Source organism: Narcine bancroftii, chromosome 9 (genome assembly GCF_036971445.1).
Source record: "Narcine bancroftii isolate sNarBan1 chromosome 9, sNarBan1.hap1, whole genome shotgun sequence".
In the NCBI taxonomy this organism is placed as follows: Eukaryota; Metazoa; Chordata; class Chondrichthyes; order Torpediniformes; family Narcinidae; genus Narcine; species Narcine bancroftii.
In genome coordinates this window covers 11,272,858-11,297,414 of record NC_091477.1, presented here as the reverse complement: position 1 = coordinate 11,297,414, position 24,557 = coordinate 11,272,858, and the positions used below count along the sequence as shown (strand labels likewise).

The 24,557-nt window shown below is 41.0% G+C and overlaps 2 protein-coding genes across 2 annotated transcripts in view; one reads left to right on the top strand and one right to left on the bottom strand.

Annotated features, from left to right (window-relative positions):
• Nucleotides 1–936: 936 nt before the first annotated feature.
• LOC138743195 (platelet-derived growth factor receptor-like protein) overlaps nucleotides 937–24,557 on the bottom strand; it is a 114,848-nt gene continuing 91,227 nt past the window's right edge. Inside the window, exons 3-7 of the mRNA XM_069898147.1 lie at nucleotides 15,030–15,330; nucleotides 12,018–12,169; nucleotides 9,213–9,506; nucleotides 5,802–5,941; nucleotides 937–3,743 (exon numbers count right to left, since the gene is read on the bottom strand). Of these exons, the coding sequence (XP_069754248.1) occupies nucleotides 3,534–3,743; nucleotides 5,802–5,941; nucleotides 9,213–9,506; nucleotides 12,018–12,169; nucleotides 15,030–15,330 (1,097 nt within the window). The 3' untranslated portion in view covers nucleotides 937–3,533. The remainder of the gene's footprint in view (nucleotides 3,744–5,801; nucleotides 5,942–9,212; nucleotides 9,507–12,017; nucleotides 12,170–15,029; nucleotides 15,331–24,557) is intronic.
• The window catches only part of LOC138743193 (fibroblast growth factor 1-like), a 53,284-nt gene continuing 51,644 nt past the window's right edge, over nucleotides 22,918–24,557 (top strand). The window contains exon 1 of the mRNA XM_069898145.1: nucleotides 22,918–22,980. The gene's annotated coding sequence lies outside the window, so the exon portion shown is untranslated. The remainder of the gene's footprint in view (nucleotides 22,981–24,557) is intronic.

The window sequence follows — 24,557 nt, the reverse complement described above, 5'->3', positions numbered from 1 at the left end:
ATTCAAAGCATCGTTGTAATTGGGTAATAACGACAGCTCTGACAGGAGTGCATTAGAAGGTTCAAAAAGTAAATTAACGTTGAGTTTTAGCCTTATCAGTATATTGATACATGTAAGATGGCCTTACAAAAAATGTTTTTGTTGTTATAACTAACTACGGGGATATTTTTATTTAAAAAAAATTCTGCTGAAACACTGCACAAAAAATTATAGGCAGTCATTTTGGTGTCACCCCCTCTGATTGTGTGGCCTGGTGCAGTCCACACCCCCTGCACCCCTCCCCCCTCCCCCAGTGACGCCAGTGCGCTACAACAGTTCCTGTCAATGTCTATGGGTTGAAGTACATGAATATGAGGGGATAGTGTGGTTGTCCCAGCTCAGCTCAATGGCCCTTTTGATGAATCCATGAGGCTCTGTCTGGACTCCATCTGTGTTATACAACAAATTATATTTTGCACATGCTGAATCTGCCAATCTTCTGTTCCCTCCCTTTAGAAGATAATGCAAAATTAAAACATCTCCCTCTGCTGTTGTACCTGTGTATTATTCAGCTCAGTCCTTCCAGTGACATTCCCAACTGACATACCCCCTCTGCTGTTCATTATCTCCCCCTGCAATTGCCCATTTTATCCAACACTTAAATGTTTATTCCTGATGTTGTAAACAGACTAACAGTGCTTCTATCCTTCATATTTTGTATAAATTACAAGGACACAGGTTTGAGCCTCCATTGAGGGACTGAGACAGAGGCAAAGTCCAATGGTAATGGTGTATTGAGAGAACAAAATTTAATGAAAATGTATAGATAAAAGTGACATTCATTATGAGTGTAAAAAAGACTGGATTAGTTTTTTTTTGTAAATAATTTATTGTGAATAAAGAATATTTTTGGTTAAAAAAAACATGCCTTCATTGTGGTGTTTGGAAAGTATCAGGTTTGGTGGGTTCACAGAGAGACAAGTCTGGACACATGTTGCAATCAAAAGTAACTTTATTGAACGGGAGACAAAACAAGACATCAAATGACACTTAATTACTCTGCTACTAAACAACTATATAGTCATTCACATCGGACCCAGGTTGGACACCGATACCAGTGGCTGCCTATCTTCTACACTCTCACGCACGTGTACACGCTTCACATACAGGGACTTTCAAGCACGCTTCCAATTCCCTGTACCAATGGGGGTGCAACTCTCTGGAAGCAATACTCCAGCTCAGCTTTAGTGCAGTGCACACTTTACCCATGACTTCTCCAGCAATGACCACAGTAGCGACCTGGCATAGAGCAATGTCTGGGGCTTGGACCATGGGGTAGAGAGAGAGAAATATGCTATGCATTGATGTTTTATACAGTTCTGAGCTGGGCATCTAGCCGATGACCCTAAGTAATTTAAATGAGCTAACGGCAAGGTGTGCATTAATGGGTGGCTGGTTTCCAACCTTGATTGGCAGGTGATGCAATTTCCGAATAAGTTTCAGACAGGAAGATCACGTGACGATCCACAATTATCCAGCCAGGGAGGCAACGTATTCCTCCACAATCCACATATAACAAAAGGATATTACCCTCTCAGCACTGATTGATAATACTAAAGATGGGATTAGGATGGAGATCATGCAGAAGAGATTCACGTGCTTGTATACGTTTACATTTTTAAATTAAATTCAAAGTTAAATTTTAAATTTAGACATTCAGCACAGTAACAGACCTTTCCGGCCCTCGAGTCTGTGCCATCCAATAACACCGAATTGATGTAAAACCATAGCATGTTTTGAAGGGTGGGAGGAAACCGGAGCACCTGGAGGAAACCCACCCAGACACGAGGAGAACGTACAAACTCCTTTCAGTCAGCACCGGATCTGAACCTAGGTCACTGGCACTGTAACAGCATTGTGCTAACTGCGCCATCCTGCTGGGAATGGTAGGTTTGAGTTTTGAGAAGAGACTGCATTGTCTGAGGCAATGGAGAATAGAAGGCTGAGAGGTGACCCTACAGAGGCTAATAAAATTAGGAGCGGCATAGACAAGGTGGATGGTCATTTTTTTTTTAAATCCCAGGGTGAATCTAGAAGGCATCAGTTTAAGATGAGAGCAGAAGGATTTAAAGGATACTTGAGAGGCATGTTCCCACCCCCCACACAGAGGCACCTTGGTCAGAATGATGTTGAGCTTAAGGTGCTGCTTCTGTGGCTGATTCACCCACGAATCTCTGGGTGTATGTCAAGATGGAATAGTTACAGCTGACTGTGAAATGGAAAGACCTCAGTCTGGCCAGGTCAGTAGCAGAACATTGAGCACCTCATGGCTGTGCTCAGCCCACTCCTGTTCACGCTACTGACACGCGACAGCATCACCAGATCCAGCTCCAACAGAGTCATCGTTTGCAGATGACATGACAGTCGTCGGCTTCGTCAGCAACAACGATGAGTCACACTACAGAGAAGAGGTGGAAAATTGTGTTACGGTGCAAGAGTAACAACCTGAATCTCAACGTGGATAAGACAAAGGAGATGATTGTGGATTTCAGGAGGACTAGGGGTGACCACCCTCCACCACAATTATCGAGGTGTAATGGGGAGTGTAGAGAGCACCAGGTTCCTTGAAGTCCACTTAAGTAGTAACCTAGATGTGATGCACTATGTTGACAGTAAGCAGACACAAAATTCATAGACTGAACAACAGGCTTTATTCTACTTAAAGTCTTCTGCTGCATGCCGAGTGACTGACCTTGAGGGGCCAGATGTGACTTATATCCTGGCAGATAACTGACAGTCAGCCAGGTGGGGACAGTCCTCTGGTGCTCTTCCTGCAGGTGCATAGGTCATTCCCCTGCAGTCGGCTAGTGGTGTATCACCACACTAGTAAAAACACAAAATGCTGGAGAAGTTTGGCAGATCAAACAATGTCCTTTAGCAAAGGTAAAGATACATAATCAATGTTTCAGCTTTGTGCCCTTCATCACTGTATGAGAAAATGCCAGCAGGCATGCCCTACTTTTTTTTGTTCGGCCGCCTACTGGCATTTCTGGGATCTCCCTCCCCAACAAACATGATCTAGCAGGATTATTGTCTGTAGAGGGCTCACAAAATCATTGAGGACCCCTTCCACTCTGCACACAACTTCTTCGAACTACTCCTGTCAGGAAAGAGATACAGGAGGATCAAAGCCAGAACCACCAGGCTGAGAAACAACTTTTTCCCCACAGGCAGTAAGAATGCTGGACAACTGATTAACTGCTCATATGATCTCTGAGAATCTACTATTATTTAACAATATTTAAATATTTTTTTATATGTACTTCATCTAAACTCTTGTAAATATTTGTGTTGGGTCTATCTATGTGATTTGTGATTAAAATACCATAAAATATAGAGGAAATTTTAAGCAACAAAATATGGCCTTTCTAAGTGAGAAATAAAAAATGTACAACTAAATAGTTAGCACAGATTTTTTTTTTTAAATGCAGTTAGTTTCTTCGTTTTGCAGAGTTGTCTGTATCCTGAGAGAACTCTTTATTCTGCTTCTCAGCTTACGCTCGCCCTGGACCTGTTTGTGGAAGTACATTGACACGAGTGGAGATGGTGGATGTCCCCTGTAGGTTCTGAGCAGTGCAAGTGTAGAGCCCTTCATCCACAGGCCGAGCCTCATCCACCAGGAGCACACTTTGAAAAGACTGGGCTACCTTGCCACCAACATATACTGGCTTCTGGCTCTCCATGGTGTAGGTTGGTCTCCCCAGCTGAGGACAGTGAGAATAGAACAAGACGATAGATATTTTAAAAAAAAATCTATTTTAAGCTCAGCAGAGTTACTTATAGCTTTGTAAATACAATAAAATCCCTGGTATCCAGTACCTATGAGGATTGGTAGATGCTGGAGAAGTATATTTTCTGGTTGCTTGAGACTTACTTTTACAATACCTAACTAATACACCTGCATTTAGAATAGACAGTTTAAAAGACAAAGATCCTATACTGTAGTTACAATGAACAAACTTCACTTGCTTATCCATAAATCTTCAAGCAGTGGTTCTCAACCTTTCTTTTCACTCACACAAGTATTCCCTATGCCATCAGTGCTGTGATTAGTAAGGGATTGCTTTTTTTTTTAATTTTTTTTTTATTTTTCACACCATAAATCACATTAGCCATGATACACACTTTTTCCTTTTCACACATATACAGTGACATTTTCTCCCCCCCCCCTCCTCCCAAGCCACCCCCCCACCCCCCCCCCCATCCATTTAAGGTATACAATCTAGGTTACATTAAACCAGTCAGACAATGTTGTCATTCAACAAAAATACACCAAAAATTCTACTGAGTCCATTCTTTTCTTTCCTTCTCCTTCCATCAACTTAGGTAATGATTGTCCCCGGTAGGTTAGTAAGGGATTGCTTAAGGTGATATGTGAATGGAAAGAAAAAGTTTGAAAACCACTGTCTTAATTGTACTTCATTGACTCATTATGTGCCTGGTTTCATAACTCCAAAGGAAATGGCCAGTGACAATTTTTCTGAGGCAAAATATTTCAGTAACAATTGGATCTAGAGCAGTAATTCTCAAACTTTCCTTCTCACTCACATACCACCTTAAGCAATCCCTTGCTAATCACAGAGCACTTATGGCATAGGGATTACTTAAAGTGGTATGTGAGTGGAAAGAAAAACGTTGAGAACCACTGTCTTAAAGCATTTTACTATATTTTCAGTCACATTCCTTGAAAACATTTAACTGTCACTGCACCTTCAGGTTTATCCCCCTCCACAGACCCATCAAAAGACAAAAACTTTATAGATAATTAAACCCCCCCCCCCCCCACAACAACCAACTTTACATACAAACCCTCTGACTGGGATGGCTCTTACTAGGCAGGGATAAGGAGTTACTAAGAGAGTCACCCCAACAGTGAGCAGCATAAACCAACTCTTCATCCTGGGTAAACACATTGCTGTTTCACACAACTTTATTCAAACAGCTGCTACGAGCAAAGCACAAGCAAAGCATGAGCAAAGCACGAGCAAAGCGCTCTGCTAGCTGAATATTTGCTCCCATCTTCACCAAAGGTTTATGCGCTGTAAAGGTGCTGCCCCAACTTTATCATAATACCAACTCCTATACTCAATACTTTGATTTAAAGGCAAAAAGCCAAAAGCACTCTTAAGACAGCCCGAGCTACCCGAGTAAGAACTGAGTAAGCATTGAGTAAGAATTTTTACCAATGTACCTTTCAGGCTGAAGTGTGCAGTGAACTCTTTAGAACAGCTAATTCTGAAGGATACAGAATTCACTTTCCTGGAAAGCCAGCTTTATGTCCTGAGGCCCTGAATTGGAGCTTGCAAATGGGATGATACCTGTTTGAGGTGTGAGCTCTAGATGCTTTATTTGGCCTGCAAAAATGTAGCCCTGTTGATAACAGACTGAAGAGTTGCCTAATATTGTGTTTGATTGCCATCCCCAATGCCTCAAACTTTCCACTCCCTCACTTCACGAGTTGGCGAGAAAATGTAGAGAACCAAGAGACTCAGTGACATCTAGCCTCGCCCCTCCTCCTCGTACAGCTTCCTCTAAGATCTTGATGCTTCAGGTGTCACCCTCCCTATTGTTGCAAGCCACCTATTGCAACAGCTTTCCCTTTAAGCTTTGGCCTGCAAGGCAGTGGAATGGCAAGCTACCTACACTCAGCCAGCCAGTGCCCATTTAGATGAGGTCCGAGGTTGAACGCTATGTGTGACTCAAATCAGCAAGAGAAGTCCCATGTCGAACTTTTCTGGAGCCCTTGGTGGCCCACAACTCACCCTCTGGCCAGGAAATTCCCAAGTGAAGTCCACCTCTATGTTAGCTTCTCCAAGAACCGTACATGTTAAGTTAAAGTTTATTCCTGCACGCACCGAGGAAGACGAGGCTCTGATTGTAGGTGATGGAGGTGCAGATGGATCTGAAAGAAAAAAAAAACAGGTCTATAATTTGCCCTCAGATAGTTCATAATTCAAACATCATGAATCTTTTTAATTTTTAAAAATTTAGACATACAGTACAGTAACAGGCCTTTTTGGTCCACAAGCATGTACCACCCAATTACACCTAATTAACCTTCAACTCCCACAAGTTTTGAAAGGTGGGAGGAAACTGGACCATCCAGAGGAACAGGGAGAATGTACAATCTCAGAGACAGCGTTGGATTCAAACACGGGACACTAGTGCTGCAACAGCATTTTGCTAACTGCTATGCTTTACTTGCCACCATAAGGTACAAGTGGTACCTTCTGCTTCTATCTCCAATTTATATAAAACTTCATGTGCAGTTTGTAATATGTTTGGAGTTAAGGTAGCATCAAAAAAACCATTGAAATCTGTGGCAATAATAATTGTGAACTGTCATTCCCAGGAGAAGCGATTGCCAGCTGTATTACCCAGACTGGGTATTAAGAGTAACATTTTTGGTCAACACAGAAATTACAGGTACTTGAAAAATCAATGCTCCAGTTTTGGAGGACTGAGACCCAAGACTTAGGTGAAATCACTCCTAAAAACACCTCCAATACACTCATATCGTATTTTGGATTTCTAGGCCAGATTTAAACTGTGCAGTCATGGATCAACTGCACTGGAATTCTCCCCTGGATCTCGTTTATTGTCTTTCTCATTCTTACTGCTTAACTCTCCTTGAAGCTTATCCCTTTGACCAAGGTAGCCCCAATCATTGCTATGTGGCACAGATTCAAACACACTTTGATAATACTTGATAATGACAATGAGTTTATTGTCATACACATTGTAGAATGTACTGACGCACCAAAATTCTTACTTGCTGCAGCTGAACAAGTATTTTGTTTAAAAAAAATCAATGACTACTAAAAACTACAGTAGAATAATTGAATTAAAAAATAAATACTAAAAGACAGTTGGATAATAAATGTTCACTTAGTGACAGCAATAATGTATTCAATACTTTTGTGGTGTCAGACCAGTCCCTGATTAGTGTGATAAGGGAAGACTCAAGAACCTGACTGATGCCCCATGAAATACTTAGGAACATTTATTATATTAAAGCAAATTGTTCTTGCTGGCATTTTGGGATATTATTTCTTGGTCTCACTATTCATTGAGGATGGAATCATTTACTCTTTTGGCTGTTTAATTCATTATTCCTATCTTCTCAATCGTATTTTGTGCATTTTAGATAGTATGAAGATGTACCCCCAGAATTCTCCAATAATTGTAAAACATAGATGAATATTCCCTGTTTAAGTTGGTTATTGGAAAAGATGTCTGCCATCACTCGAAAGGCTGATATGGCCTGTTTCCACTCTGTCAATGGTTATATGGTTATCACTACTAACAACTAGAAATTCTTCCTGGTCTGCAGGAAAAAAAAACTCAGGGTTATAACCATAACCATATAACCATTGACAGAGTGGAAACAGGTCATGTTGGCCTTTCGAGTCCGCACCGGTTCACTGATTTTGTGCGCCCTCTTCAGGCATTGGTCCCGGTAGGTCTTCATCAAAATTCAATTATCATGTTATAAAGTGCAATATTACACAAAATTCACTTAATTCAGACATAAAACAGAGATACATTAGCAGAAAGTTAAATGAAGTGCTTCTTTCAGTCAAAAGAGAATTCCCTGAGACCCTGAAGCCCCCAAACCCAGCCCTTGCCCATCTCCTTTAAATTTTATAAAGATCTGACAAACTTTCGTCCACACAAATTTCTCCCTTTTCTTCAAAAGATTGGTTAAAGGAAGAGCAACTTCAGCAAAATTTCTGCAAATTTTTCTATAATATCCTGCCATTCCTAAAAAACTCATCACTTTCTTGCCATTGGGAATAGGAAATTCAGAAATTGCTTTCACCTTAGCTCAAGTAGGTGCAACTTTGCCCTGACCAAACACATGACCTAAGTATGTTACAGTAGCATGTCCAAATTCACTTTTAACTAAATTGACAGTTAAGTTTGCTTTGGATAATCTTGCGAACATTTTGTCCAATTCTCTCAGATTTTCTTCCCATATGTCACTTATGGTGACCAAGAAATCAATATAAGCATCTGTTTGTGTCAACCCTTGGATTACCGAATTAAGCATCGTTTGGAATGTCACAGGGGCATTTTTCATGCCAAAAGGTAACACATTATATTTGTATAAACCAGATGGAGTTATAAAAGCCGAAATATTCTTTCCTCTCTCAGTTAAAGGCACACACCAATAACCCTTTAACAAATCCAACTTATTAAGAAATTTAGCTTTCCCAATTTTATCAATACAGTCGTCTATTCTCAGAATAAGAGAAGCATCTGTTTTAGATGCTGAAGTAACCTTCCTGAAATCTGTACAGAACCTAAAAGTTCTGTCTGGTTTAGGTACTAGAATACAAGGAGAACTCCAATCTGAGTTCAAAGGTCTAAAAATATAATTTCTCAACATATATTCCACCACCTGATGCATGATTTTAGTCTTCTGAATGTTCATTCTATATGGGTGTTGTTTTATGGGACTTGCTTCTCCCACATCCACATCATGATAAATCACTGACATCCTTTTTTTAAAGCACATTAGGAAACAAATGTGTATATTTCAAAATTAATTCTTTCAACTGCATCTGTTCTTGTGACTTAAGATGGGCCAACTTTTCCTCCAGATTTTCCAAAATTGCTGAGTTAGAGAGGCACACAGGAACTTTATGTCTATACTCTGACAATAAATCTGAACTTTGAAAATAATATTTTACCATGATAGTAAAATAAGGCTGATCATATATTCACCTCTGTATAGTTTATATTTTTCTCTCTCCAGAGTTTTATGTACATACACACACAGATTGGTTTCCTACTCCTACCACAGTTTTCACATTCAAACCCATTGAATTTTTAGATGATATCTGCTGGTCTTGGAGCCACCATCATCTTGAACAGTAAGGTCCCTTCCAATCATCAGAAAAGCTGGCTGGTATTGGCAAATGCATCTCCATTTCAAACTCTAGGTGTTCTCTGCTTGACCAATTTGCACAAACGAGGACCAGTTCTCCAAAGTCAGCAGGAACACCGACAAGCTAGAGATACCATACCAACCTATAGAATTCTATGGCTCTGAATGGCCAGGGTATAACTGAACATAGAACTAGTGCAGGCAAGTGGGATTAATATGTCCTGTATGGACAGTGCTCATTTCTATACCATACAAATCTATGATGCAATAGCGTACTCACAATTTGTAAATATGAGGAGGTACTTTGTGGAACTCTGCCTGAGCCCCTGATAGTTTGCCACACAATAGAGTGTACCACCAAAAAATGGAAGGGCCTTATGGATAACAAAACCTTTCTTCACATCAAATGTAATTAATTTTCCATCCACTGGAATCACCTCAGGCGGAAACTCTCGGTGTAGAGATACTTTGGCAAGAGGATTTGTCACTTGGCATGGTAACCTTGTGGGCCTGTCCGTGCGCAGTTGAATGGCTTCGTAGTAATCATTCGCTGGTACGAAGAGCTCACGTGGATCTGTGGGGACAAAAAGTCATCAGCAAATACACAGTTCAAGCTGTTCAACTTCACCACATTTAGACCAGGGGTGGCCAAACCCCAGCTCAGGAGCCCCATGCAGCTCTTTTGGCATATAATGTGCAGTTGGAGGAGATATCAGTGCTCCCAAAGCCACCTCAGGACACTCCAAATGCCTGCAGCCAAACCAGGGGGACTTGGGTCAGTCACAGCCTGGGCTGTATGATAAAGAGAGGGAAGAGGGAGTGGGCACTGGAGGAACGGCCTCTGGAGAGGAGCAGAGTGAGCAGCGCATGCCAAAGTTGGGTTCTTCTCATTCAGGCCAGGCCACACCACATCAGGGCGTAACCAACATGGGATGTGCAGTAGGAGGATCAGGCAAAGCTGAGGGTCCTCTGCAAGGAGCAGCCACAGAGGTGGGGAATCTGGGTCTGGGCCAGGAGAGCTCTGATGAGGCATGGTCTGCCTTAGAGGCAGGGTGTCTATCCAGGCGGGTACTCATGCAGGGCGGAAGCAAGATAATGGAGATGGGGAGGAGTCAAGGAAAGGCTGGAGGAGGTACACAATGAGAACCTAATCCAGGCACCAAGCCAGAACAGAGCTGAAGTTAGCAGAGACAGAGAAGGTTTTGTCAGTGGCCATGGGCAAGCCCTGGTCTCACCAGATAGAGAGTCAGTCCCAGGCAGCACAGAGGTTAGACCACTCCATTGCCCAGCTTCCACTCCCAATAGCTGCTTCCCCCATCCCATTGGAGAGTGGGAAGAGGTGAGCAGAAGGTGGGATGGGGAACAGCAGAGCTCCTGGCCTCGTCCCGCCTCAGAGGCAGCTTTGCACCCGGCCACTTCCCACATCGTGTGCTCGGCTGTGAACACTGCAACAGTGTAGGTATCTGCAAAGACCAGTGTTAGCAGCATTCCCAAGCAGAACACATCAGAAACAAGAGCAGGAGTCATCCATCCAGCCTGCTCCCACATTTAGTGAGATCACAGATGATCTAACCATGGACCCAGTTCCACCTTTCCCTCAAAATTTCCCTCCAATGCAAATACCCATCTTAAATATATTTAATGAGACAGTTTCCACTGCTTCCTTGGGTAGAGATTTCCAAGGACAATGTCAGGATTTTAAAAATATTTGGCATATATATATGTACTTTTTGATTAAACAGTATCCATTCATCTATCATGGAACCACGGACACCACAGCACAGAAATGGGCCCTCTGCCTTTCTGCCCCTCTAGTCTGTGCTGAACTATTATTCTGCCTAGTTCCATTGACCCGCACCCAGACCATAGTCCTATTCTATTTTAAATTTCTTAAAATTTAAGATTTTTTCTTTATTTCTTTGACATAAAGAAAAAAATTGTACCTGTCCAAATTTTACTTAATATCAAAATTGAGCCTGCATTTACCAATTCAGTTGGCAGCTTGTTCCACTTTCTCACCACTCTCTGCATGAAGAAGTTCCCTCTAATGTTCCCTTTTCCACCCTTAACCCATGTCCTCTAGTTTTTAATCTCTCCTAACTTCAGGGAAAAAAGCCTGCTTGGATTTACTCTATTTATATCCATCATAATTTTTTATTCCTCAGTCAAATATTCCCTCATTCATCAATGCTACAGGGAATAAAGCCCTAACCTGTTTTACCTTTCACTGTAACTCATTTCTTCAAGTCTGGCAACATCTTAGTAAATCTGCTCTGCGCTCTTTCAATCTTATTGGTATTCTTCTTGAGGTTAGGTGTCCAAAACTGCACACAATACTCCAAATTTGGCCTCATTAATGATTTTGACAACTTCAGCACAACATCTCAACTTTGATTTATGAAGGCCAATGTGCTAAAAGCTCTCTTTATGACCCTATCTACCTTTGACAGTACTTTCAGGTAATTATGTATCTATATTCGCAGATCCCTCTGTTCTTCCACACTCTTCAGCACCCTACCATTTACCATATATGTCCTTCCTTGGTTTGTCCTTCCAAAATTCCACACATCACATTTGTCTGCATTAAACAAATTACTGCAGATTCCTGGCATCTTCTTTAGTTAGACCAGTGGTTCTTCACTGTTTTATTTCCACTCACATACCACTTTAAATATTCCCTATGCCATAAGTACTCTGTGATTAGGAAGGGATTGCTTAAGGTGGTATGTGGGTGGAAAGAAAAAGTTTGAAAACCACCGTTTTCATCATATCTAATTGACTCATAATGTGCACAGTTTCATAACTCCAAAGCAGTACCAATTGGGTCTAAGAGCAATGATTCTCAACCTTCCCTTCCCACTCACATACCACCTTAAGCAATAACTTACTAATCACAGAGCATCGATGGCATACGGATTATTTAAAGTGATATGTGAGTGGAAAGATAAAGGTTGACAACCATTGAGTTAGAGCATATAATTGTATTAATTCACCAGCCTAGCATTATTTTAATTTAAATGTAAGCCTTTCTGGTACCCGAATCTTTAACATAATTTTATGGCTAACTTCTGAATGTCAACCCTACCAGTGAAGAATACAAAAGTGCTGCCTGTTTTGGAATCATCCTTTCTGCAGGTCTCAGCATCACAGTCCAGTGCCCAACAGCTGTATTCCCCGGTATCAGCTCCTGTGCTGTTTGCTACTGACAGTTGGCTAAACCTTTGCCGGTGGCTAATGCTGCAAAGAAGAAATAAACCAATGAAATATAATTACAATATACTAATCACCACCAGTCATAAATTCATCTAAAACTTCCTGTTATTTACATGCCCTGTAGCCCTGTTATAGTTTGTCAAATACAACATAAACAGAGACATTTTATATTTGTTCTTTATACTTTTCATAAATTTTTGGTCATATGTACGGATGGACGAAAGTCACATAGGTTCCAAGTATTTCAAAAGGAAAACACTGCATAAATCTCTAACTTGAGCTGAATTGACTGGGATGGTACAATTCACTCTTGCCCTTTAGATCAGAGCAGGGAACTTTGCTCTGAATGAGTGAATGTTTAATTCACCTAAAATAGCTGTTGTTGGAGTTTAACCAGCCAGCTCAACGTGAGTTTACATGATCACTGGGAAGATGGCTCTGCCTAAAACATTAGTGATTCTGAGGTTAAATTACAGTCAAAATCAGTGTGTATACTGTTTGAAAACCTCTGCCTTTTCAATTTCAGGAAACTGTGTTCCTAGATTTTAAATATGTTTAACTTTACCATTGCAAGCTTTATGTCATTAATGAAAGACAAGTTAATTCAAGTTTTGTAACCATATTTTGTTTTACAATAGGATTGCTTGTAAAATTTAACAAAACATGAATGAACAAGAAAACTGAATGTTATCAGAGGAACACACAACATCTAGAGTACAACTTTTGAACCCACCCTCAGCAATCCACACTTGACCAACTGGTCCCCCAAGAATAAAGTGAAAAAGTCATACAGCATACAGCACGCCCATTGGCCCATTTCATTCATGCTGATTAAGTTGGCATTCTGAGCTCGTCTGATATACTTGTTTTATAATATTTACTGTTGGTCAAATATGCTCCTTTTCTAAACTTTATTTTTAAAATATTTTAGACATACAGCACGGTAACAGCTCTTTCAGCCCACTAGAGCCCAGGCCGCCTAAATGCACAATTAACCTACTACCCTTGTATGTTTTGGAAGGTGAGAGGAACACCCCCCCACTCACAGACAAGGGGAGTATGTGCAAACTGCTTACAGATAGCACCAGATATGAAGCCATGTCGCTGGTGCTGTAGTAATTTTCAATAGGCCATATTTAAAAGATTCCTAATCCATTGTGAAAATGCTCATTTTTTGCTCAGTATTTTTTGATCATTTAAGTTTGAGTTGCTCCACTTGTAATTGATTGAAAATATGGTTAAAGATACTTTATTCTTGATAAATCTATCTTCAGATGTATTGGTCAAATTGCATCAACTGTGCACACTTGAATTTCATGATGAATATACCAGATATTTCTTAAAATTATTTGTTAAGGGCCACACGCACATGCACATGCACATACAAACACGTGTGAGCTGATTGGTGCCAGATTTTGTTTATGGCAATATGCAAAGTGAACTGAACTGGAAATACATGGGGGAAAAAAAATCAAGACCATTGTAAGTCCATTATTCCCTGAATGGACTGAATTATTCCATGCGTGTGCATGTGCATGTCGCCCTTAACAAATAATTTTAAGAAATATCTGGTCATTCAAGTGTGCACAGTTGATGCAATTTGACCAATAACCTGAAGATAGATTTATCAAGAACAAAGGAGTTTTAACCATATTTTCAATCAATTACAAGTGGAGCAACTCAAACTTAAATGAGCAAAAAATACTGAGCAAAAAATTAGCAGTTTCACAATGGATTAGACACAATGACGTTCATGAACTGAAGGGTGGAGGAGTTATATATTGATGAACAATTTCTATCTATTATCCACAAAACCAGCACTTTTATCTGGTCTTGTGAATCTAAATACAGGGACACAGGTTTGAAGTATGCCCCAAAAGATTATGATGAAATTAAAGGCCAGATTGAATTTTATTGTTCTCCAGAGTAGTGGATATTTATTTGGAAAATTTGCCCGAATGACATGGTCCTCCATCCCTTTGTTGCCTGTCCTTGTGACAGTACTACACTTCTTTACCTCGTCTCTGGGAACTGCTTCTAGGTAGGTTGCTTGGAAAATAACCAAGATTGAAAATATCCTTTGGTTATTTTCCAAGTGAGAAAATGTATAACGATTACATGGAAAAATGAGATTGATTTAAGTTTGCAACAATGGCATATGGAATTGAGATCCTGCATTCCACTGGAAAAGATAACGTATAATTTACGTGTCAATGATCTTTTTCATCAGAAAATATGGAGCCCTTATTTAGATTATATGGGTTTAAAGTTTTGAACTTTCTTTGGCCCATTGTGGTGGTGTTACCCTAATTCGTGGCATCTAATTATGTTTTTGATGGGTCTATCTCCTTTCATTTTTCTATCTTTGGGGTTTAGGGGTTGTAGAGCGCGTCAAAAGAATGAAAAGCTTGTTGATCCAAACCAGGGCTATTAACTAGAAGACTGGAGCATATCACATGTAGGTCGACCAGTCCAGAATGACCTGGTCTGGCTAGGAGCAACCCTCTAAGACCTGCCAGTAGGTGGGGCTATACTCTCAGCCAATCACAGTCACCCTACACTACAATCTGTAGAAATACACATTGGTGATAGAATCTGTACTATCACAGGGGTTAATACGGAGAGGGAGGGATTAGAGGGAGGGGTATTGGGGTGGTTGGGAGGGAGTGGGGATTTGGTATACACCACATTGTTTTTTTTGCATATGAATTATCATATTTGAATATATTTGAATGTAATGTGGCTTAAAATTTTTAATAATTAAAAAAAAGGACATTTTCAATGAAACTGGCCAGCCTAGTTAAGTGCATAAAATCCTGATTTCTCCTGATTCTTGCCACACACATAGAAACTGGGACAAAAACATCAAAGCAAATATAAATACCTGAATCGACCATCACTTTCCTCATCTAGATAAGCAGGGTACGCCCAGCTGATGTGTGCCCCTCTGCAGCGTAGCAAAAGTGTGTCTCCAGCAGGAATTACCAGCGTATCGGACGGCTTCTGAAACCTGCCATGCTCCAGTTGTTGGGTCATTATGCTGACCCTTGCGAGTTTCTTGGCTGCCACCTTCTTGACTTTTGGTTTGTTTTTGGGCTTTTTGCTGATCACTTTAACTTTCTTGCCAGCATTTTGCTTTTTACTTTTGGCAATTGCTTTGGCATTTACATTCTTCTGGCTTTCCACTAAAAAAAAAAAAATTTATACATTTATAATGTTAATTTTAATTAAAAAAAACCAAATTATTTTGTTACCATGATTTTTTTTTAAATTAAATCACTTCCTGACTCCATGCAATCTATTTACCTGCAATAAAGGATACAGAAGTGACACCATTGAAATAGCTATAGACTACTTCTTCGCAGATTACTTGGAAAATAACCAAAGAACATTTTCTAGTATGAGTAAATTAAACTGGCCAACCTAGTTTAAATGAATACCAATACTATAGAACCCCTAACAACAGTAATCTTAATCCCACTTGTTCATTCTGTTTCCAGGTTGCTTTATCCTATTGCCCTCAGTCATCTAATCTGCTAAAACTCTTTCAGTCCATCCACAAGTGCTATGTAAAAATGTCAGAGCTTCAAGAGACAATCTGGTGTTTCTGGAAAGGAAGGGAAATTGATTGTGGGCAAAGGTGACAGTCTTGTCATTGCAGTAAAGTTAGAGAAGGCAAGGGTCCTGGTATTGCAGGGGTGGGGGTGGTCTACTGGTCTTCTCAGGGAAGAAGATTCCTGTCCAGGTATAAATGGGATCCCAAGTTGATTTTGGAAACAAAAGGGTTAACTTCTAAGGACCAATTGAGTAACCTGACACTATGCTTAATTAAGTTCACAAGGATGAGTGGGGGGGTGGGGGGGGGTAGAGGGGGAAATCTTATACAGATACAAATAAAATTATAAAAGGAATAGATGATAGAAGCAGGGAGGTTGCTTCCACTATCAGTGACACTAGATTGAGCCTTTATGATTCAGGGGAGTAGATTGAAGACAGGGACAAGGAGGAATAGTTTATCCCAGAGAGTAGTGAATCTGTGGAATTCTTTGCCCAATTTCATGAAGCAACTTCAAGTAACTGTATTAGATAGATTTTTGAATAGTGGGGGAATTAAAAGAGAGGGGAATTAAGAGAGAGGGGAACAGGCGGTTATAAAATTGTGGAGTAAACTCGATAGATCGCATGTCCTACTCCTGCTCCTATTTCTTATGCTCTTATGTTCAAAATTAAGTAGGTGAACTTCAGCCCAAACTCCAGGCTACACGGAAACAGGTCCTTCTGGCCCATGCTGTCCAAATACCTCAATTAACCTACAACCCCAATACATTTTTGAAAGGTGGGTGGAAACCAAAACACCCAGAGGAAACCCATACAGATATGGGGAGAACATACAAACTCCTTACAGATAGCACCAGATTCAAACACCAGTCACTGGCACGGTAGCAGCATTGTACTCACCGCTACGCTAACCGTGCTGCCCAACATCAATTGTTTTTCCCATTTAGGTGACTAGATGACATAGTAAACTATAGTAGGGTAGGACAGTTAACATAGTAGTGAGCACCTCGCTATTACGGCACCAGCGACTGGGTTCAAATTCATTGCTCCTTATATGTTCTCCCTGTGACCGGCATGGGTTTTCTCAGGGTGTGGCAGTCTTCTCCCATCCTCCAAAACGTATGGATTTGGACGGTTAATTGCGAGCAGTAGCATAGATTTCATGGACTAGACAGATCTTCTACCATCCTGCATTGTTATTCACAACTTAGTATCCAGAGGTCTCAGCTAAGAGAATTTCAAAGATATCACAGCTCAAAATTGAAGCAGACAGAAAAGCTATTACTAATTTATGCAAATGACACTAATTTGTGCAACACAAATTAAATCTGATTGTCAAGTCAATGTCATATCGCTGTACGTAGGGGGATGCAGTGTTTCTAAAATAGCTAGAATTTTTAAAATTGATGCAATTGTCTGTGAAGTTTTTGCATCGTCTTGACCTCACAGGTAAGGCTGCATAAATGCAAGTTTGTCCAAATAAATTTTCCTTTGCATTATCAGGGATGTTTTAAGTGAAACACTGGGTAATGTTTCTTGCCATAAAACAAACATATCTTCCAGCAGATCATTTAAGATGGACCAATGATAAACTTTAAAAAAATACTCGAGAACTGCTTGAAAGTTTGGAATGCACATCTGAAATGCGTTCAGGCTCAATCATTGCTTTCAACGATAAATGGAAAATTTATTGGGAAAAGGATACGTAAGGTGCGAGAAAGAGTCGGGTGTGAGAACGAAGGCTGGATTACTCTTTGGAGGTGCTGTGGCAGTCTCAAAGAGTTGGTTGGCCTCTTTCCATCCTCTCGCCCATCTTGGATACAATCATCCAATTAGGTGCAAAGAAAGATCACTTTGCAGGTGGTAGTCCCCCTGTCCCAACTTTGGCAGGTGAGCACCTGGAGATTAAATTGCTGCATATTTAGGCATACATACAGACATGATACAGCACAGTAACAGGCCCTTTTGGCCCATGAGCCCATGCTGCCCAATTACACCCAATTGACCTACAATCCTGATACGTTTTGAATGGTAGGATAGAGCCAGAGCACCTGGAGAAACCCATGGGGAGAACATACAGACCCAGATTGCGTGAACCGCTACACTAAACGTACTGCCCTGATATCTCCCACATCATTTGCCATTCTCATTCATTGTAATAATTACATTTATTACCCCTTTTAAACAAAATAAGATTTGTTTCCTCTAATTAATTAATCTTTTGGATATTAGGATGTGAATTGAAAATACCACTGGCTACTAAGCACATGGAGTTCAAAGACATTCTCATTTTATAATCCTTCATGATTTTACTCACCAAATTCCATCAAAAAAACACTCAGACAAGCCAGAAGGAAAATGAAACCTGGCCTCATTGCGAAACGTTTGTTCGAAAAATAGTAAAACAAACGAGAGAGTTATTGCACTTCACACTCAGCGAAACAAATGCCGAACCAAACTGGAGCAAAATTCACACTCCAGAAAAACTAGCAGCAGAAATCGGAGGGTGTTAAAGAACATGCCTTTCCCCAAAAATGGAATCAAGGAGTCAACTATTTCCCCTTTAACAAAGTGCCCTCACAACTGCCTGAGATGAAACCTGGTAGAGCTGGCATTTGAAAAGACAAACTCAATGGAATCCATTCAGCTCTCAATAAACAACCACATTCCTGTCATACTTCCTTTCCCGCCTGCACTTACCCTTGCTAAATCCATCTTAAAATATCATAAATCTATTACGAGTCCACGTTATATTCATTTTTCCTAGAAGCCACAGGGGTCAAAAATTAACTTGCTCTCTTAAGTTGAACATCGAGCCTATCAAATGTCGTCATCAAATTGGAATAACGCTGAAGAATTCTGAAAGAGCCTGCATGCATATGTCACTTTTCATTGTTATAGTTATTGATGTACTCTTTGTAACGTGGTCATTTCAACGAGGAAAACAATATAGCACAGAAGTAAAGTTCTAGTGGCACTTACCAAAAATGACTAGATAGTCTATTTTTAGTAAAAACATGTAAGTCCTCAGATGCTGCAATTGTAGTAAAAACACAGAAATGCTGGAAGATCTCAGCCGGTCTCACAGTGTCCATATGAGGTAAAGATATATTACCGACATTTTTGGCCTGTGCCCTTCCTCAATGCCAGCTGAGTTCCTCCAGCATTTCTGTGTTAATCTACTTTAATGATGGTGGCTGAAGAAAAACTATTGGACACAACCTAATAGCCTGAATACGCCTGTGATTGTCTGATCTCAGAAGCTAAGCAGGATCAGGCCTGGTCAGTACTTGGAGGGGAGACCACCCAGGACCATCAGGTGCTGAAGGTTTCTGTGAGGGGCACTGGACAAAGTGGTGATTCTCTGTCTTCCTTATGGTAGACAAAAGTTAATACCTGTCTATGGACTGCCAAACTGAGCCACCACTAAATTGGAGGAGCACATCTAATGTTCCATCTGGAGAATCTCCAACTTGATGGGATTAATATTGACTTCAGTTTCTGTTTGGCCTCTTCCCTTTCTTTCTCTCCCCCAAACCTCTGCCTCTTTTCCTCCAGCTCTCCACTATCTTCCCTCTTTATTCAGAGAAGTATCCCCTCCCCATCACTTCTCAGCTTTTGTTTTCTTGTGCCCTCTGACCCATATCTACTAATGACCTCTTGCCTGTGGGCTTATGGTCCTCCCCCTGCCCCTCCCCCCCACCATTTTATTCAGACGCCTGTCTGCCTTTTACTCATTCCTTGATGAAGGGATCAGGCCCAAAACATTGGTTATGTATCTTTTGGCATGGTAGTGGCACGCAGAATTGAAAAGGTTGGCCACTGGGAGATTCCTGTCATTGGTGTGGGCAGAGTGAAGGTGTTCAATGAAGTGATCTCCTAGTCTGTGCCCAGTCTCTCCCATAGAGAGAAGGCCACAGTGGGAGCACCTGATGTAGTAGATTACTTCTGCAGAAAACATCTATCTGATAATGTTGGATCCCATTCTTTTATTTTTTGAGGAGTGATACATACCCTGTGTAACCAATTATACTGTATCATGCGTAACTTTGTGTTTATTTTATTCTTCATAGTTCCAGAACATAACTTTTCCCATACTTCATTTTTTATCTTTATGTTTAAATCCTTTTCTCACTTTTGTTTAGGTTTTAGAGGTAACATGAGGGGGAACTTCTTTACTCAGAGAGTGGTAGCCGTGTGGAATGATCTTCCGGGAGAAATAGTGGCGGCGGAGTCAATTGTATTATTTAAGAAAAGGTTGGACAGGTATATGGATGAGAAGAAGATGGAGGGTTATGGGCATTGTGCAGGGAGGTGGGACTAGAGAGGGGTGTTTGGTTCGGTGCGGACTAGAAGGGCCTAATGGCCTGTTTCCGTGCTGTAATTGTTATGTTATTATTATGTTATGTTATTCACAAGTGAAGTGTTGCTTCATTAGGAAGTGCTGTTTGTGGACCTAAATGGTGGTAAAGGAAAAGATGTGGGTGCAAGTGTGGCACTTCCTTCTGTCACAGGGGTGGGTACTAAGAGCTCATCAAATTTTTGCTGCTAACTTTCACCCCGACCTCAAATTCACTTATTGCATTTCTAGTGACGCTCTCCACTTTCTCATTCTCTCTGTCTCCATATCACGAGACAAACTTTCTACAGACATTTCTACAAGCCCACCAACTCCCACAATTATCTCCACTACACCACTTCATGGCCTGTCCCCTGTAAGGATTCAATTCTCTCAATTCCTCCATCTCTGTCACATCAGCTCCCAAGTTGACATCTTCCATTCCAAATCATCTAAGATATCTTCCTTCTTCAAAAAACATGACTCCCCCTCCAGCACCATCAACTCAGCCCTCACCTGCATCTCCTCCATTTCCCGCATTTCTGCTCTAGCCCTTCTGCCCCTCAATGCAACAAGGACAGCATTTCCCTTGTCCTCACCTACCACACCACCAGCCTCTGCATCCAACATATTATCCTCCTCAATGTGCATCACCTACCACATGATTCCATCACCAGACCCATTCTCCCTTATTTCCCTTCACTTGCCTTCCACATGGAAAGCTTCCTCCATTATTCCTTCATCCACTCATTCCTTCACTCTACTTGCTTCCTTGTCATCTACCCCTGTGACAACAGAAAGTACTATACTTGTGCCCACACCTCCTCCTTCACCACCATTCTGGGCCCCAAACAGTCCTATCAAGTGAAGCAACACTTCTGCAGGAGTCATCTACTGCATCCGGTGCTCCCTTTGTGGCCTTCTCTACATTGGAGAGAATAGACTCAGACAGGGACATTGATTATGCACCTTCGGTCTGTCTGCTGCAATAGCGTGAATATCCCAGTGGCCAACCATTTCAATTCTGCGCCCCACTCATATGCTGACATGTCTGTCCTTGGCCTCATGCACTGCCAAATTGAGGCCGGCCGCAAATTGGAGGAACGATTTGGGACTCTCCAACTGATTGGCATGAACATCGGCAACTCCAGTTTTCATGGCCACTCTCTGTCTCCCTCTCTTCCCCATCCCTCTGTCTCTTTTTCTCCAGTTCTCCACTCCTTTCCTAACCATTCAGAGACTTTCTCATATCATGTCTCAGCTATTTTCTCTTGAGACTGTGGTAAACCACTGTATGCATATATTTACCTGTCTGGGCACACCCATTGGCCGACTGTACTGTACCTGTGGCTCCTCCCACAGGCTCCTGAGTAAAGATGTCTGTTCCTCAGCCCCTTCCTCAGTTCGGGACAGTTAGTCGGCATGAATGTAGCGAGTAAAGCCTTTCAGTTTGCTCAACTTCAGTCTTTTGGAGTCATTGATGGTGCATCAGAGCTCTCCCACTCATATTCCCCTTTGACCTCTTGTCTCTGGGTCTGTGCTCCTCCTCCTGCCCCTCGCCCCACCAGGCACCTTTTGGCCCATACTTTGATGAAGGGCCCAGGCCAGAAGCATTGGTTATGTACCTTTATCTTGGCTACCAAATGAACACTGTGTGCCTTGCTGAGTTCTCCAGCATTTTTGTGTAAAACTGGAATCTTGAACATTGTCCAACATGATATATTTTTAAGAATAAGGCACTGAGCAAATGATTGGACTCAGCCACAGGAAATCACCCTGGTGGGAAAATAGAACGGGAATGAATTATGAAGCAAAGAGTAATGCATGATGCCTTTGGCTGCTGAGGAGTCATGGATGAAGGGCGTTTATACCTTCTCGCAGCTGAAAGAAAGCATCGAACATTGTATTCCTTCAGCCATGATCATCACTAGTAATTAGAAGCAGGAACCAGATAAATATTGCCCCCTTTTGCCCAATGAAGCCAGATCCACATACTAATCCTAATTTTGATGGAGATAGTTTTATTTTTTTATTTTTTTATTTTTTTTTCACACTATGAACCATATTAATCAAAATACACACAAACATTTCCCTCTTGAATATACATAGTGTAATTTTCTCCCCTTTCCCCCCTTCCCTTCCCTCCCTCCTTCCCACACCCCTCCAAACCCATTAAACGTTCAACATATACAATACAATAAACCCATTAAACAATGACATCACACAATGAAAACAAACAAGAAAATTGTGTCATCTACTTTTACACACTGGGTCAGTTCATTTCGTCTTCTTCTCATTCTATCATTTTAGGGGGTGGAGGTCCACGGTAGGCCCTCTCTGTTGTGTTCCATGTACGGTTCTCAAATTTGTTCAAATAATGTGACTTTATTTTTTAAATTATATGTTATTTTCTCCAGTAGAATACATTTATTCATTTCCATGTACCATTGCTGTACTCTCAGGCTCTCTTCTGATTTCCAAGTTGACATTATACATTTTTTTTGCTACCGCTAAGGCTGGTTTTATTCATGACAGACTATTCTGCCCTGATGCCTTTCACAGTCCAAATGGCCATTTGGCCGAGATCCCAAATTCCTCGACTCATTTCTTTGCTAAGTTTGAGGGGAACACTCTACTTCTTCGCCTTATTTCATTTTGACTCTTCATGATGTTGCAAAATGTTTCATCCCTATCTAAACTATCAGAGTTGGTGTTAAATATGATAGATGTGCTTGGCAAGTTAATCATTGTCTCCTATTGTTCATTGTGTCCACAATTAAGATTCTGTTTCCTTTGTTATCTGCATGCACTGCAAAAGATCACAAGTTGACAGACCAAATAATTATGACTCTTTTTGTAAAGAAGCAAAGGAATTCTGATTCTCTCTGTCTTGTCAAAAAGGAACTGGACTGGGATAGAGATGGTCACTATGCTGAAGGTTAGTGTTCAGGTAACGACACTGGGTAGATTGATTACCTAGATTGACTTAAATTATTTGAAAGGAATTTTTGGCACTATTTATTTGTTTTGCCTTGGGATATATTTCTGGTCTTTGTTACTTCATGTCAAGTGGAGGAAAAAGATTGACATGTTTTATGGGAGCTGGATTGGAGGCAACCATTGGAAATGGCTGCACCAGATGCTACAGCTGATCTTTGCTTCCCATTCAACTTCTGATCATTTCTGGTTCCACAATGGCTGGAAATAAGTGTAACATAAAGAGAGGAATGTTTAGGGGAGTAACTTCTCTGTGCGTAAGGAGAATCGGGCGATCATTGATCAGGTGATCTCTGCTGTTAAACGGACTGAAGAAAGGAAGGAGATTAAATTTAGCACTGTGGCAGTGCAGCACAACATTTTATAGCAAACTGACATGGACTTCAAAAGAAAATAAAATTAGGACTGACTATAAAATATGCCTTCACGGAGGATAATGGGGAAGGATGTGGTAGAGATTTAATAGGCAGAAAAGATTTAGACCAGGCATTCTCAATGGTGGGGGGGGGGGGAAACAGCCCCTCTGGGAGCCACAGCACATTTAAGGGGAGCCATGGACTGAAAATATTTTTTTATGTAGTTGGTAGGAGAGAAGTACATGGAAAAAAACAACTATACATGACTGCTTCACAGGGAAGGGGGGGTCACATTAACTTTGAGCGGAGTCCTAAGGGGGCCATAACCAAAACAAGGATGAGAATGGCTGGTTTGGAATGACATGTGCCAAATACTAGGTAGCTAGGTAGACAGCTTGGTTGAGGTGGACAAGTTGGACCAAAAGATTTGTTTCCTTGATATAAAACTCCATGGTGATGACTCAATAGCCTAAAACTCACCATCACACCTTCTGCACCCAGATAAATATAGCCCATCTCCATCCTGCTGCCTGAAATCAGACACTTGGCCAAAGGATCAAGGGATGCTGGTGCCTTTGGAAGCAGGCTCAAAGCTTGTGCAGCAGATTAGTTAAAGTCTATTAAGAGTGAAGTTAGAGAGGATGGTGAAAGAGTGTAGCAAAACAAAAGAAACAGAAACATGCAGTCCACCTGACTCTAGGCCCATCTCTTCATTCTGTTATAGCCCGTGTACATTCTGCTCCCAAGCAACTCTCACATTCTTTAATTGATTGTCAAAAATATAACAGTTCAAATTATAAAGATCTTGCTCAATGATTAAGAAGCAATCAGACAGGGTGAAGGTAGAGAGAATGTTTATTTGTATCTATTTTAGGGTTAGGGTTGGGGTACTAGGTGATTTTATTTTCTCTCAGAAAGGAAGTGGAACCAGGGACATTGGTCATCTTGAAACAGGGATAGAGAGAGCAAAGAATGAAATGTTACATGGGGTAGACAAGAATGTGGAGCTGAAGTTACAATCGTGTCAGGCATTAAATGGTGCAGCCGAATTGGATGTGGTACCCCTGTGATGTAGGGAACAAGCTTGGAGTGCCCAAGAAGGGATGAGACTGAACACAATTTAACCACAAACAAGGATCTTTGTTTATGAAGACTCCAGGTA